Source organism: Neomonachus schauinslandi, chromosome X, assembly GCF_002201575.2.
Source record: "Neomonachus schauinslandi chromosome X, ASM220157v2, whole genome shotgun sequence".
NCBI classification, from domain to species: domain Eukaryota; kingdom Metazoa; phylum Chordata; class Mammalia; order Carnivora; family Phocidae; genus Neomonachus; species Neomonachus schauinslandi.
Window position 1 is genome coordinate 81,677,878 of NC_058419.1, and position 15,388 is coordinate 81,693,265.

The 15,388-nt window shown below is 54.6% G+C and overlaps 1 protein-coding gene across 2 annotated transcripts in view; it reads left to right on the forward strand.

The window, feature by feature from the left end:
- IQSEC2 (IQ motif and Sec7 domain ArfGEF 2) overlaps positions 1 to 15,388 on the forward strand; it is a 74,042-nt gene that overhangs the window by 19,997 nt on the left and 38,657 nt on the right. Inside the window, exon 2 of one of the 2 annotated variants that reach the window (XM_044911737.1) lies at positions 3,374 to 3,403. The exons of the other annotated variant lie outside the window; for it this stretch is intronic. Coding sequence (XP_044767672.1) covers positions 3,374 to 3,403 — 30 coding nt within the window. The remainder of the gene's footprint in view (positions 1 to 3,373; positions 3,404 to 15,388) is intronic. 2 annotated transcript variants of the gene reach the window in all.

Consider the following 15,388-nt stretch of genomic DNA (forward strand, 5'->3'; position numbering starts at 1 on the left):
GGAATTGGCCCCGCTAAACCTTTTGAGAACCCCCGCGTCCTAAGTGGCCTTTCATTAGGAGAAGAGCTTTATACAAAAAAGGTGCCCCATAAGTGTTAACACATCCATCAAATACTTCTATTCATCCAGTGAATACTTACCGAGTATTTATTATGTTCTAGGCAATACCTGCATTCTCATCTTTATCCTTCTACTCCTGATATGGACTGATAAAGGGAGGCCTGGTACCTTGGGTCTTTGGGTCTCTATGTAGGCAGCTGAACCCAGTTGATACAAAAGAGAAACTGGCATTCTGAAGAAACGAAATATTTTAGGGCTTGATGATTGCCTGGAACTCAACTCGCATAGCCCCATTGTTTATAGATGAGGAACCAAAGTCCAGACAGCAGTGACTTATCCAAGTCTGTGCTGCCTCCCAAAGAATGGTGGCTCAGCTCCATGGAGTAAGAGGTAGACTGATCATTAGGCAGGGCATTAGCCCCAAAGAGGTAAAGCGCAGCAATAGTGATGATTGTTATCTACACATAATTAATAATATACTAAGTGCATAAGAGGCTGTAAACCTCTGAGGTGGGATGCACCCCTACTTTGAGGGTCACACCATGCCATACACTCTCAAACTAGTAAGAATCAGTCCACAGTGAGGAGAACTGGTTAATTCATTCCGCATCATGGCTCGGAGCTCTTTTGCTCCCTTAGCTGCCGTCTTGAGGACTGTAACACATCATATAGAAATGCTTTTGGAGGGGCGCCTGGGTGGCTCAGTCGGTTAAGCGTCTGCCTTCGGCTCAGGTCAGGATCTCAGGGTCCTGGGATGGAGCCCCGAGCCCCGCTCCCTCACCTAAGCCCTGCGTTGGGCTCCCAGCTCAGCAGGGAGTCTGCTTCTCCCTCTCCCTCTTCCCTCCCCCCACCCACTCGTGCTCTCCCTCTCTCAAATAAATATATAAAATCTTCAAAAAAGAGAGAAATGCTTTTGGAGCAGAGGTGCATATGTGATAACCTCTCAGAACAAAGAACCCTAGAGAGGAAGAGTCGGTCTTGACATTAGGGAAGTAGGATAAGGGAACTCACCTTAACCGTGCATATGTGCCCAGCACTGAGCCCCTGGTACAGTGGAGGGTGGTGGTAAGAGCACAAGATTTGGGCTTCATGCCAAGCTCCCCTACTTGTATGATGCATGGCAAATCATTTCCACCTCTCTGAGTCTCAGTTTCGTCATCTTAAAATTGGACAAACAGTTCCCACATTGCAGGACCAAAGTAAATAACGTAAGGAAAGAGCCTGACACTGTGCCTGGTGCATAGCAGGGGCTCAGTGATCAGTCACATGATGATGGAGATGATTATATAGGTGGCTGATGCTCTCAAGTAGATTGGGGCAAGGGGGCCAGCCCGTGAGCTCCTGGAAGGTTCGTATTCCCAGGTCTGGGTCTGATTAAGTGTGTGCTGGGGGTTGGGGATGGGGTGGGGGTGTGGCGAGAAGACGAGCCTGCCTGGAGCAGAGGATTAGTGTCAGGGAGAGTGGCTGAGGGGCTTGGCCTCAATTCTGTTGGCAGGTGGGGAGTCGTTGAAGTCAGACCCCTCCCACCTGGCACCTGTGAATAATTGGGCCGAGTCTCAGAAGCAATTTTGCTGCTGCAGAGTGAGATGGAAAGTTTTAATAAATGTGAAAAGGTGCTCTGTGGCCCTGGTCCTCTGTCCCTTTAGGGGGCTGTGAAGGCTAAAGGTTAGTGCCACCATCCTTGGCTGAACACGCATCATGTGCCACGCGGACACTGTGCTGGGTGGAGCCTCACAGCCACCTGAATCTCCCCCACCCCATTTTCCAAGTGAAAAAGCCGAGGCTGGGCATAGGGGAGTGCCTTCCCCAGGATTATGTGGCTAGTAAGTAGCAGAACTGGGCGCCTGGGTGGCTCAGATGGTTAGGCATCTGCCTTTGGCTCAGGTCATGATCTCCAGGTCTTGGGATCGAGCCCCACGTCCAGCTCCAGGCTTAGTGGGAAGTCCGGGGAGTCTGCTTCTCCTTCTCCCTCTGCCTCTCCCCCCTGCTCATGCTCTCTCTCTCTCTCTCTCTGTATCTCTCTGTCTCAAATGAATAAATGAAATCTTAAAAAAAAAAAAAAAGACCGGGGAGGGCTGTACCCACCCAGTTAGAGCTCCAGCACCCTGATGCTTGCCTGCCCCCCCTCACCCGTGAGGGCTCCATTCACTCTTCTAACAAATACTCCCTGCTGAGGTCCACCTCCCCTCCCTGTGCATCCCTCTATCATTTTGCACCCAACGTAGATGATGCTCCTCTCACTGAGGTTGAGTCTTGGTTCCCTCACCTAAGGACAGAGCCGATGATGATATATGTTATCTCTGTCTTCTCCGCAGGGCAAAGGCGGGGCGGGGAGTGGGGAGGGGTGTAAAGGAGGAGGAAGAAGACAAAGGGGATGAGAAAGGCGGCTTCCCACACTTTCCCACTTCTTCCAAGTTCCCTGGTCCTTCTTCCTCCCCTTCCCCACCCCCAAGGCACGGGCTCCACTGTCCCAATCCTCCCCCCAACCCACCACACACACCCCTCTGAAGAGAAGCAACCAGAGGGATGTGGTTCAGATTTCGCTCATCCCCTCAGTTCCTTCAAAGCTGTCCTCCACTCCATTCTCTTCTCTCGCCCTTCCTTCACCTCTGAGGGGGCCTCACAATGAAGAAGGCAGACCAATGTAGTAGAAAGGAGCCCAGCAGCTGATTCACTTACCCCCTCAGCCTCTTTCTCTTCATCTAGAAAATAAGCAGGTTGGACCAGGCAATTGGCAAAGCCTTTTCTATGTTGTTAATAATACCTGGCATTTGTCTGCTGGGTTCCAAAGGGCTTAATCATCCCAACAGCCCTGCCAGGATTGGCCTTGGGTTCCAAGTGGGGAGACTGAGGCTCAGGTCCTGAGAAGGGAAGGGGCTTGCTTGGGTCACAGGGCTGGTATGTGGCAGAACCAATTTCCCAGGCTAGGTCTCTCTGTGTTTAAAGCTTCGGCTGTGCCCTGGCCCATAGCTGCAGGCTGCCTCTTAGCCACTTGGGTTTGGGCCTCACTTCTCCCTCCTGAGCCACCAGGCCCCACATGGTTGGTTCCTGGCACCTCTCTGACCTCACCGCCTACCACTCCTCTCCTTGCTCGGTCCACCCCAGCCACACTGTCCCCCTCCCTTTCCCAACAACCCGGCCAGGTCCTTCACCATCTCCCAACCTCCGCGCTGGCTCTTCTCTGCATGAAACACCCTACCCCTCACGTTCGTGACATGTGTTGGGCCGCAAGGCCATTGCATAGGGCACAGGGAGAAGAAGCATGGAGAGCATATGGCTGATTGTTGGGTTTTTTCTTCTGTTTCCCTTTCAGATCTGACGGTGAGAATTCCAGGACAGTCAGGTCAGTACCCCCTTTCTCTAGTAGCAGTTGGGAGATGGGACAGGGACTGGGGTGGGGCCCTCTGGTTTGTTACATGGGGAATCCACGGGCAGGGGTGGGGGTCAACCCCAGGGGTTTTGTCCCATTGGTATTAGGAGCAGGTATGGAGCCAAGTGGGAGGGCTGGGGTGAGTGTGGCAGGCGTGGGCAGGAGGTTGAAAACTGTTCCTCAGTCTCTCTGACCCTAGCTCCTCTGGGCTGGGCTGAACCTCAAAGGGGCTCATGGTTGCTGCCCTGATGGGGAAGCCAACCCACAGAGAGGCTGGCTCCGGACCTGGGACCTTCTCCGCCTTCTTTCAGGAGAAGGGGGCATGAGAGAAGCAGGGCTTCCCTGGTCTAGTGTTGGTGCTCCACCCCGAACTGCGCTGGCCCTGAGTAGTGGGATCCGGGTGGACTTTCGATGTGACACATTCTACACATTAGAAACACACATTATGGTGACAAGGGCACATTTTTTATTTATGTGCTTGCTAAAAAGGGCTTACAAGCTTCAGTAAGTTGTCACGGTGCGAGCAATCTGCCACTTGGGGAGGTGGGAGTAAAACTGGGTTAAACACAGGGGCTCTTTGTACCTTTCCCAGGCCTTAGCCCATCAGAGGCCTCGTGAAGACACAAGTATCAAGGACAGGGTCTAAATGGGAATGGTGGGGGACTCAGGCTAGGGCCCATTCAGTCTTAGCATCTAGGCCAGGGGCGGTGCAGTGGGCCTCTGAGAAGAGAGGGGCCCAGGCAACCGAGGCATGGGATGGGTACACTGTGTCCCAGCCAGGGCTGCCCAGTGCCTAGCTAGCATACACGGTGCCTTTGGGAAGGGTGGAATCCACTGAGCGGATCAGTGGGAGGAATGTGTCCTTCTTACACGGATACTGCGGCCTCTCACCAGGGTTCCCGGCTCAGTGAGCAGAGCACAGGTTGCATGTCAGCCCCCGTTTGTGGCCTCTTGTCTGTGAACCCTTGCGCAGGGCACAACTTACCCAACCGTATGCAGCAGCCCGGGTCCTGCCATTCAGGCAGTGGATGTGGGAAGGGGAGCTGAGGATCCCAGCATACGGCCGGGAGTGTGTAATGGGACACACCGTGTCCTGGCATCCCAGGCAGGGGCCATGGGATCAGCCTGCTGACGCCTAGGGCCAAGGTAGGGGCTGTGGCCATGCGGGAAAGCAGGGGACTGTGAGGGAGGCAGTCAGGCCCAGTGTCCCGGCAAAGAGTATGTGACAAGATGCAATTAGTCCCAGCATGCAGCCAAGGAGTAAGGCATGGGCACAGCCTGTCCTAGCATTTAGGAAGGTACTAGTCTAGCAAAGGACACGGATCCTACTGTCCCACTGCGGGTTTGGAGAAAGGCAACGGGGCATGGCTCTGAGCACAGGCCCACAGGCCTCCCTACTGATAGCCCTGCTACTCGTCAAGGAACCTGATCAAAGGCATCTCCAGCTCCCAGCTCTCCCCAGCAGGGAAGTTCCTGGGACCTATAGCTTGGGGTATTTACTACTGCTCATAATCATGAGTCATGATGACATGCCTTGGGCCTTTACAACTTACAGAAGTTGTCAGGGACTTTCTTTTGTTTGATCCTCCCAGTGACCTTGTAGGTGGAACCTGGGCTGGCCTTATCATCGCTGTTTTACAGTTGAAGAAACTGAAGCTTGGGCTGGTTATGGGTTTTGCCCACAGCCACGCAACGAAGAGATAGATGGCTGGGCCAGGATTCAAACCCAGGTCTGCCTGGCACCAAGCCCAGAGCCCTGCCCACACTGCCACTGCAGGGGCTCTTGACAGCCTTGCAGATAATAATAATCCTCCCCATCATCATCCTAATATTAGTAATAATAGCGGCTATCATTTGCTTCTCACATATTAAGAACTCTGAACATGATCTTATTGAATGCTCACAACAGCCCTGTTAGATGGGGATTGGGATCCCTGATTTACAGATGAGGAAAATGAGGTGCCCCAGAGGGTCACTGCCTTGCCCAAGGAAAGAAGAGCAAGAGGTCAGGGTGGCATCACCCTGACTCACACCTTGTGCTGTCTGGTTCCAAAGCCAGCATTTGTTTTACTAAGACATGCTTCCTGACATCCGTCCTGGGCCCACAGTCCAGGAGGCTACGGGGGTCTTGAGGACTCAGCAGTTGAGAAGCAAGGGTCACACCGGGCTGTGGGAGCGTCCTAAAGCATAGCACCTGTGGGGCAAGATCTGCCAAACGCGGTGGGAAGACCCGGGACCTTGGAACCAGGGCTGGGGTGGGGCCGTGTGGGGATGCTCCCAGGACCGCACATAGATTCTTGAGCTTACTTCAGTGAGGGGTCCGGGAGAGCTTCCTGGAGAAGGCAGAATCTGATCCGAGCTGTGGAGGACTGACAGGCTGACTCTGCATGGCGGCGGCGGTGGAGGGGGGGCGGGCGGGGTTTGACATCCCTGCAAGTGAGACCAGCATGCATCAGAAGCGAGGACAGGATCAGAGTGGGCGCAGTGGGTTGGGTTGAAACAGATCTGGGCAGGAAAAGAGGTAGTGTTAAAGTTGCGAACACGGACGGGGGCTGGTCAGAGACCGTCTGTCATCGGTGAGAGCCAGGGAAGGCTGGAGGAGAGAGACTGGGCTCTGCAGGGTAGCAAGGGCAGTGACTGGATCTGGGCAAAGGGCTCCATTTCTGGCCAGGTCACTTCTAGTTATGTGACTTTGGACAAATCTGTTCATTCCCTTGGAGCCCCCAGTGTCCTCATCTAGTAAACATTGTGTGTCTGTGTGTGTAAAAGGGAAAGGTTTAGGTGGGGAGAAGACCCGCCAAGGAGAGGGGCTAGGCCTTGGCTATTGTGGCAGCAAAACAGCAAGGAGGGAGCAGGGTCAGTAGATGGAAAACCAGCGGGGCCTGAGGGCTTCTAAGTATGGGGTGCCAGAGGAAGTGTGGAGTCTAATTAGAGCTGAACAGCTGGTGTTGTGCGAGGGCTGTGGGCAGAGGAAGGTGCCCGGACTTCCTGTGGATTTGTGAGAAGTTGTCAAGCCTACAGGCACTTGAAACCGAGGTCCGCAGAGGGCAATGGCTCAAGTTCACAAAGCATGGCTCTCAGCGGAGCCTGCCTCCTAGCTGTGTGCTCTCTGCAAAGTCCCTGAACTTCTCTGATCCTTGGCTTCCTCATTGGTGAAATGGGGACAACAATTCTGACTTCTCTGGGTTAGATGAGAGAAATGAAAGTAAAACAGTGTTCAGCATATAATAGTGCTCAATACAGGGTAGTGCCCTCTGCCCTCCTCTACCCATTGTCTTTTACTGGATAGTCAAGCTTGAGGAATGTGGAGATGCCCCCCTCCCTCAGAGGTAGGAGGGGCCGATACCTCTGCCCCCAGAAGCCAGAAGCCGAGGGATCCTAGGTTTGGAGGCCCTGCCGCGGTAGGGAGGGCCAGGCTGAAACTAGGGGGCCTTGGGGACCAGGCTGGGGTTGCCAGGCACGCAAGGATGAGAGCCGAGGAGGTGGCCTGTTGCTAGGGAAGGAGGGAGGAGGTGGGGGGAGCCACTGACACCCGCAGAGCCAGGGATGTCCCCATGGCAACAGCCGCGGGGAGGAGAAGTGGGAGGAGGAGCCCCTGCTGGCTCGGTTCCCAGAGGAGGCCTCCCACTCTGGGCCTCAGTGCCCCCATCTGTCCGACGAGAGTTTGCATTAGATAATCTCCAAGATTCTTCCTTGCTTTGACCTCCTGGCAATCTGGGGTGGCTGAGACCTCATGGACCTTCCGAGGCTCCCGCGGCCACATGTCTGAGACGCCACCAGTCCCTGGAGGCGAGCCAGCTTGTCTAAGTCTTCCCTCCCATGCTGCGTCCACCTCCTGTTCGGTGGCGTAACCTGCTTGCCCGCCCTGCCCAGCTCCCTGTTCCCAACATGTCCTGTGCCTGGAACCCTGTCACTTAGTGTCTGCTGAATGCTTTCTGGCTCTGGGGGCTCAACTCCAGTCCTGCTCACTCTGGGAAGCCTTCCCTGGCTGCCCTGGTCCACCCCGCCTGCTTCCTCCCTCCTGGGATGCTCTGGCCCCAAAGGTCTGAGCTCCTCCTTGCTGCCATTTATCTGGCAGCTTCTAAGGGCTGGGCTCCACCCGGGATGCTTGACAGGCTCAAATCTTTACAGTAGCTCTCTGGCGTCACATCACGAGTCCCCTTTTGCCTATGAGGCAGTGCTCCGTGAGCTTATGTGACTTTGTTTGAGGTTCCCCGGGCACTGCGTGGCAGAACCGGGCCTGGAACCTGGCTCTGTGTCATTGCCACTCCCCCAGGCCTGAGGTGGGGTGTCAGGAGCAGCAGCATTTAGTGAGTGCTATTGCTGAAGCTGTCATATGCCGGGCACCCTGCTGGCCACTTTACCTATACTTTCTCATTTAATCTCCATAATAATGCTGGCGGCTGTATATTCTTGTCATTTTACCGGTGAGGAGACTAATGGGAGCTGAAATTATTTACCCTGCAGGAGAACTAGGATAGGCATTCAGACCATCAGAGTTGCCGTCCCCACACTATACTGGAGTCAACCCGACTGTATTCCAGAAGCACATGGACAGGTGTACTAGACCTGTGTTGGGTGGTCTGTCGGGGGTGGGGGTGGCGGGACAAAAGCGGGGTACAGACACCAATGAGCCGACTCTGGCAAGCCCATATGGGAGCGTGCTGAAGAGGAGAAGCCAGTTGTAAGGACGAGAGTCGGGAGTGGGTAGAGCTGGAACGACAGTGGGATAGAGGAGGATGGGGGGGGGGGGGATGTTGGGTAATTTTCCCAAAGGAGGTGCCATTCCAGGAAGCTCCTGAGGGACAAGAAGGGGGTAAGAGGGTCTTCCCTCCCTTCCTGTTTTGCGTTCCCCTGCCTCTGCCTGGCCCAGCCCCAGGAAGCGGGTGACCCCTGAGCTGGCTGTGTGCCTGGTTGGCACCAAAATAAACTTGCCTTCTCTCTCTTCCCCTCCCCTTGCCTCTGTCCCCTCTGTCCTGGCTTTAATTAGCAGCCCTGGGGATGAGTCATTTGGCAGCTGGGGCGGGAGGCTGCACAGAGCCCAGCCAAGCCTCGCCTCCTGCCCCGAGCCTCGCGGGCCGTGCCACCGTGTTCACGCGTGTCGGCGCGCTCCTGTGTGCCACCTGGTTCCGTGTCCATGTGGGTGTGGAGAGCACAGGGGTGCTGGCACGTGGCCATGTGCGTCTGGGTGTCTGCATCCCGGCATATCCAGCCATCGCTGCCTTTGTTTCTGCGTGCCACTGAATGTCAGCGTGTGTGAGTGCGTGGCTGTAGCGTGTGTCTGGGGTAGCAAGTGTCAGGAAATGAGGGAGCAATCACAAACACTTTATAATTGCATTCCCCCCTCCCTGCATAATGTTCCCTATGCGGTCTGGCTTATGCAAGCCCTGCACTTATATCCCCAATTTTCCCTTGTCTTAGTCTGGGTACATTTTGTTGCAGGGAACAGAAACCCACTCAAACTTGCTCCAGAATAAAGAGTGGTGGTGGTGGGGGGGACTATTGTGAGACTACCTCTCACAGAATCTGAGAAATGAAGTGTATATATAGCCAGGCCTCACACCAACTGGAAGCAGGACCACGAAGTCAAGGACCAAGATTTCTCTCTCTCTCTCTCTGCACCTCCCGGGCCCATGTCTCGTCTATGTATCTCATGGCTTGCTTGGTCCCTGTCATCTCTTTGTCACTGACTCGTCTCTCTGGACTAGCCTCCTCTGCTTTCCCACGACCTGCTCTGACTGCCAACCCGCAGGCTACGTGACCTTCTAGCCTAAGCGTCCATCCCTTATGACCGCAGTGTTTCTGTCCAGCTTGTGGTAACACAAGACAGCAAGGGGCTGTCGGTGGGAGTCCGTTCCCTTAGAAGTGGATGAGGAGAGAGAGGTCAAATACTTTTCACGGTGAGCAGTTTTCTGGGTACACAAGTGAGGTCAGCGCCTGGGGCGGGGACAGTCTGCTCAGAGCCCATGGTGGTTAAGGTTGCCCATCCATCAAGACTTCCGCTCCTACTCTAATGCAAGTTGACCTTTCCTCACTGTGCTTTCAAGTTCCGTGCTCTTGCCTCAAAACACCCTATTTTATTGAAATAATTCCCCCCTTTAAATGCCAGAACAGCTTTTAAGTGCACAGTGAATATTACCATTGCTACCAGTGTGGGGTGATTTTCATAGCCTCAGAACAACTGGCATAAATGCTACTCATGATACCAGCTGCTACCAAGTTCTTGGTTGCTTTGGGAATTTTCACATTTTATTAGCACAGCAACTGAATTTATAGTTATCTGCAGTATGTAATTACAAGCATACATTATCAATATTATCAGCTTGACGCTTGAGCTTACTTTTCCATTAATACAAACCCCTGCAGTTTTTACATTAATTAAGAGAGAATTAATGGCCTCTTAGACAAGTTTTCACCTATGAGTAAAGAGTTTGGAACCAGCTGTGCCCATTATGACTGCTCTCCAGACGCAGGGGCAATGCCCACGGCTCTGACTTTGGCCTTGGCCTCACATCCTCTGGCTGAGATTTAGAGGCTGCCCACCGCCTCCCCAGGGGCCTCCTGTTTCTGGCCTGGCACACGGAAGGTGCTGTTGTTATTTTTAAACAAGAATGATAGTTTTCTCATGATCGTTAAAGCCATCTTCCACGTGTAAATGGTAAATGTGAGTGGGAGAGATCATCCCAGGTTCAGGGCAGGGTCTCCTTCAATTTCTCCCCTCCCCTCCTTTTTTTTTTTCTGTTTTTTTACTATTCCAAATATTAATAATTGCTTTGATCCACAAAATGTCTGTTGTGTATTAGGTACTGTTAGGGAGCATTCGGCACACATTCTCTCTAAGCCTCCTGGCCACCCTGCCAAGTAGGGGTGATTGTGTGCACTTCACAGCTGTGGGGAAGCTGAAGCCTGTGGAGGTAAAGTGACTTGCCAGAGTCATGCATCCATCCACCCACCCATCCATCCATTCATCCATCGATCCATTCACTCACTCAAGGATGGTTTGTTGAGTACGTCCAATGTGCCAGGCACTGTGCTAAATTAGATGCAGTTGATACAACCATGAATAATAGAGTCCTGCTCTGAGGAAACTCACTGGCCAGTAGGAAAACAGACGAGAAAACAGACTATAACTGGGGAAGCGCAGGGCGGGAGCATCTCAGAAGCGTACCCAACCCAGCCTGAGGGTCAGGGAGGCTTCTCTAAGCAGACATCTAAGCTGAGACTTGGAGGGCGAGTAGGAGTTGGCCAGGTGAGGAGTGGGGTGGGGTGAGGTGAAGTGGAGAGTGTCTGGGGCAGAGCAGAAAATGTATGCCACGACTGTGGGAGGCGTGTTTGGCGCCTGCACTTGTGAAGAACTAAAGCTGTATCTGCAGAGGAAAGGGGCTGTCGTGAGAAATGGTCTGGAACGGGAGCAGAAGGTAATTTGGGAGGCTGTAACGGGGACCCTGGTCAATTAGGCCCAGAGCTGAGGAGCTGCAGGCCCTAGGGAGCAGAGTTTCCCTGCTTCCCTGCACACCTGGTCCTGGGGCCTGCCTTGGGTCTGCCTGGGCAGCCTCCGGCCAGGATTCCAGTGACCGCAGTGCCCTCTAGTGTCTAGCAGCCCATCTTGCAGCCTCCGCCCCAGGGTGGATTGTCTACCCCCAACCACCACTTACTGACCTGTGTGACTAGGTGCCCTGTGCTGGGTGCTGGGGACACAGGGATAAATAAGCCCCAGCCCCTGTCCCCACAGGGCCTCTGGCCCAGAAGGAGCATCACCATGTGAACAGACGATGCTGAGACAAGCATGGGGAGGGAAGGAAACAGGGGAGGGGTCAGGGTGAGTTCCCAGAGGGCACACCCTCTAAGCTGACTTGTGAAGAACAAGGGGGAGCTAGCCAGGTGGAGAGGGGGGAGTGGGGGCGGGGTGGGGAATGGCTTTTTGAGCCAAGACAGAGAGAAGGCTTGGACAGCCCTGTGGCTGAGAATGTAAATGCTTCTGTCTGGGTGGAGCACTGATTGAAGATGGGGGGGGGGGCGCGGCGGGGGAAGGCTGAGACTAGCTGGAGGGTTGGGGGGGTAGCAGCCAGCTCAGAAAAGGTTCTAGGCTGCCAGCCCCTAGCTTATGGTTGGCGCTAAGTGAACAGAATCATATTAGGAGCTTCCCTGCCCTTTGGGGATCATAAACCCGTCTGCTCTCCCCCCAGACATGCTGTTACTCGTTAATATTTTCCATACAACTTCAGGGGCTTCAGAGATACTCCCCCTTCCCCACAGTGGGGGCACCCACGAACCACAGCCTGCCAAACTGCTCTTAGTATCAATATGGAAACTTTATCGTGGCCTCCGAGGCTCTGCATGATTGGACCCCTGCCTACGTCTCTAGTCTCGCCTCTCTCCCCTTTGCTTTTTCCACTCAGCTGCATTGGCCTCCTCACAGTTCCTGGAAATACCGCCTCAGGTCCTTTGTCCAAGTTGTTCCCTCAGCCTGGACATTCTCCCCTGCTGCCTCCACTTTTTGCCCAGCTTCGCTCCATTCATTGGTGAATGTCTGTCTCCTCTCAGATACAGGCTCCATGAGATCAGGCCCAGTGCCTGGTCCACAGGATCTGTTGAATAACTGAGTGAAGGCCCCGTCAGTGCCCTGCAGCTGGGGTCAAGCTCCTCACCCTTAATTCCTCTTCCTTTCGGCCCACTGGGTCATCCCATGAGTCTACCCAACATGCTCAGATATGTCTGAATTCCAGGAGTGGCTCAGAGAGATTTTCCGAGAATTCTCCCCTTCCCTGAGACAAATAGGCTTCCCCGTGGGTCTCCCCTGTCTTCCTGGGAGAGGGGTCAGACTCTTTCAGGCTCAAGCTGACTCTTCATCATATATGCACATTCGTTTCACTGAATTCTCACAAGAACCCATGAGGTAGAAATTGCCACTTGTCTCTTAGAGATAAGGAAACTGAGCCTCAGAGGGGTTATCCAGTTAGAAAGTGGTAGAGCTAGGACTTGGCACTCGCTCTACCAGGCACCCGGGTGTAGGCTCTTTGCCTCACTACAGAGGGGAAGGAGCTTGCCCCGGGTTGCACAACCTCAGCCTTAAGGCCGGGACTAGAATTTCTATCTCTCAGCTCCTACCAGGCCAAGAGGAAGGTCTGGGTCAGGGGTGCTTGGGCACAAGGCACAGCTGGCTGCAGGAGCAAGAAGGACTGCTGAAGGAGAAAGAAAAAAGCAGGGGTTGAGGCCAGAGCTGAGCCCCGAGGACCAGGGGCTTTAGAGGGTGGGAGGAGGAAGAGGAGGCCACAACCAACCGGCCCACAGATGCCAACTTTGCGGTGGTCTGGAGGGCCTATCTCTCTCAGTGGCTTTGGCTTTCTTGAGAGGAACCAGCTGCCCCGGCAGGGAGGCAGGAAGACAGGAAGGCTGGCCTGTTGCCTGTCAGTTCCTATTCCTTCTAGATCACTGCCCCCCTGGCCCCTCCCAGGGGCCGCCTTCTGCTCAGAACAGCCAGGGACCTGGGCTCTGGGGCCGTGAAATGACAGGAGTGCTCTGAGCTGGAGCTGTGGGACTCTTCAGGAGCACCCCCCCCCTCAGTCCTTCACATCATCCAAATTCTCTCCTTTCTCCAGCCCCACCCATGTGGAGGAGAAAGAAAGAGAGAGAGAGATTATTGTGATAGGTAGGTAGGGAGTCAGGGCATCTGGATTCTAGTCTGACTGGCTATGTGAACATTAGCAAGACTCTGCCCTTCTCTAGGCCTCAGTTTCCCCATCTGTCAAGTCAGGCAGGGCAGTTTCCTTGGGAGAAGAGCTTCTTGATCCAGAACAGCGTTTCTTCTGATTTTTTTTTTTGCTTTTCTGTTCACGGAACATTTCTCTTAGCCAGTCCAGGAAACAACACAGAAGAGAATGAGAGCTTATTGCGGTGCTCAGGAATCTTGGCCAGGGCCTCATCTTGATTTCCCCAAATGGTTGATTTAAATATTACTTGATCTGGAGCATCTGGGCACAACAACAAAACAGAGTCTCTTTGTGCGGAAGATGAGAATGTTTGTTGAAAAGCTTCTGTGGAAAGTTTTCTGTATTCACGAGGCAGCAATATGGCCGAGGGGACAGAATCCCGATCTGGGGAATGGTCAAACCAGGCCCTGATCTTGAGGTTCTGCCGCTTAGTAGCTGTAGAACCTGTGCCCAGTGACTTAATGTCTCTCTCTCCCGCTCAGTTTTCTCCTCAGGAGAATAGGGCTAGTGACACATACTTGAGAGGGTGCTTAGGGAGATTCCAGCAAAGATGCGTGTAGGGAGCCTAGCCTGGGTTTGGCCCGGAGGAGTCACTGTGAGTTCTCAAAACTGCTTCCTCTTACTTGGAGTTCCCAGCCCTCCTGGGGGAGCAGGGGAAGGAGCAGAGTTTCCAGTTGCAGTCTGGCCTACCGCCCGGCTGGCCTGGCCCCGCCTCCTTGGTTCCTCCTTCTAGGGAAGGGCTGGGCAGGAGGGGGTGGTGATACAGTGGAGGCACCGGCTGGCCAGGGGGCCTGCCCTCGGGACAGGTCCAGACCCATGGAGCCCCCCGGGAGGAGTAGCAGGTAGGAGCCTAGCGCCCCCTCCCACCCTGCAGCCTGACCCCCTCCTTCCCTGCCCCGGCCTGGACTCGGTCCTTGGGCTGCTGATTCAGCAGCCTCCTGGCTTCCTGGTTCCTGGCTTCCCCTCTTGGACTCCTGGAGGCCTTTGGCTTGGGGAGGGAGTTAGCGAAAGCGGACATCTGGGTGCCCGGCCCTGCGAGGACTCTGGAGCCCTGAGCAGCACAGTCCGTGGCCCATGAGGGGTGTAACTGTGGCTGCCTTGGCATGCTGGCCTGGCTTAGCACTGCAGGTCTCCCCACGGCCGCTAAGAGTCTCTGAGGCGAACATTCCAGCGGCCCAAGGGGCTCTGCTTCTCAGGTTTAATGAGATAATGAGTCAAGAACTGGGGCTGGTGACGGGCACCTAGATGGCACTTGAGAAACAGTCGTTCTGATGATGACGATTACTTCAGGGTCTCAGATTCTAAGATCTCTAGAAGGATCTAAGATTTGGGCATCCTCAAAATCACAAGTGAGATGCTGGGTAGCTGGAATGGCCTGCAGCCACATTTCCTGGTCTTTACTTGGGCTCTGGAATGGCTAGGCCCTGACCCGCAACCTGCCTTCAGGGGCTTGTGGGGGACAGGGGCTGGCTGACCTGGAAGGGCCAGCTCCACTCCCAGCATCCACCCTGCACTGCATAAACCAGGCCCTCAGCCTCACTAACCTCCTGACTAGCTCCCCCCACCGCCCATTCTCTGGACTTTAATCGTGGGAAGCAGGAGGCACAGGGGCCTTTGGACCCTGCACTAGGGGTGGGGGCAGAGCGCTGCAGGGTGGAGTGTGGGCCCTGCTCTGGGCTGGGGGCACAGCACTGGCCTTGGAAGCCAAGACTCCTGCTGGGAACCACCCTGTCCCCTGGCTCACTGGGCCCCACCCACCCACTCAGCCCCAGTCCCATCCTGTCACCTAGACCACTGAGACCTTGTCAGCTCTCCTCTGCCCTCCCCTCGCCTCTCCTCTGCTCTGGCGCTCTCTGCCTCTCCCTGTCTTCTCTCTGTGTCTTTTGTCTCGCCCTTTCTCTGTCTTCCTCTTGCTCTGTCTTTCTCCTTTTCTGTCTCACCCTTTCCTTGTCTCTTTCGGTTTCTCTCTGTCCCTTTCCCTCTCCTCCTACAGTGTTTCCTCCACCCACCTGGCCTGGGTTCTTCCCCCTCTTTGGATACAGAGCTCTTCGCTCTCCATCCCTTCCTCCCTTCTTATAAGGGGTCTTCTATAAGGGGGAGCCCCCCCATGCAGCTTTTCCCTTTCTCTTTCATCCCCCCTCCCCTCCCCTCTTCCCTACCCGTGTGGCGTCTGGTGTGAGGAGGGCTCCCTTCCCCCTTCCCTGCTGTGGTGTCCCAGTGTCTCCGTGGCTCAGGTCCCCACGGAGTC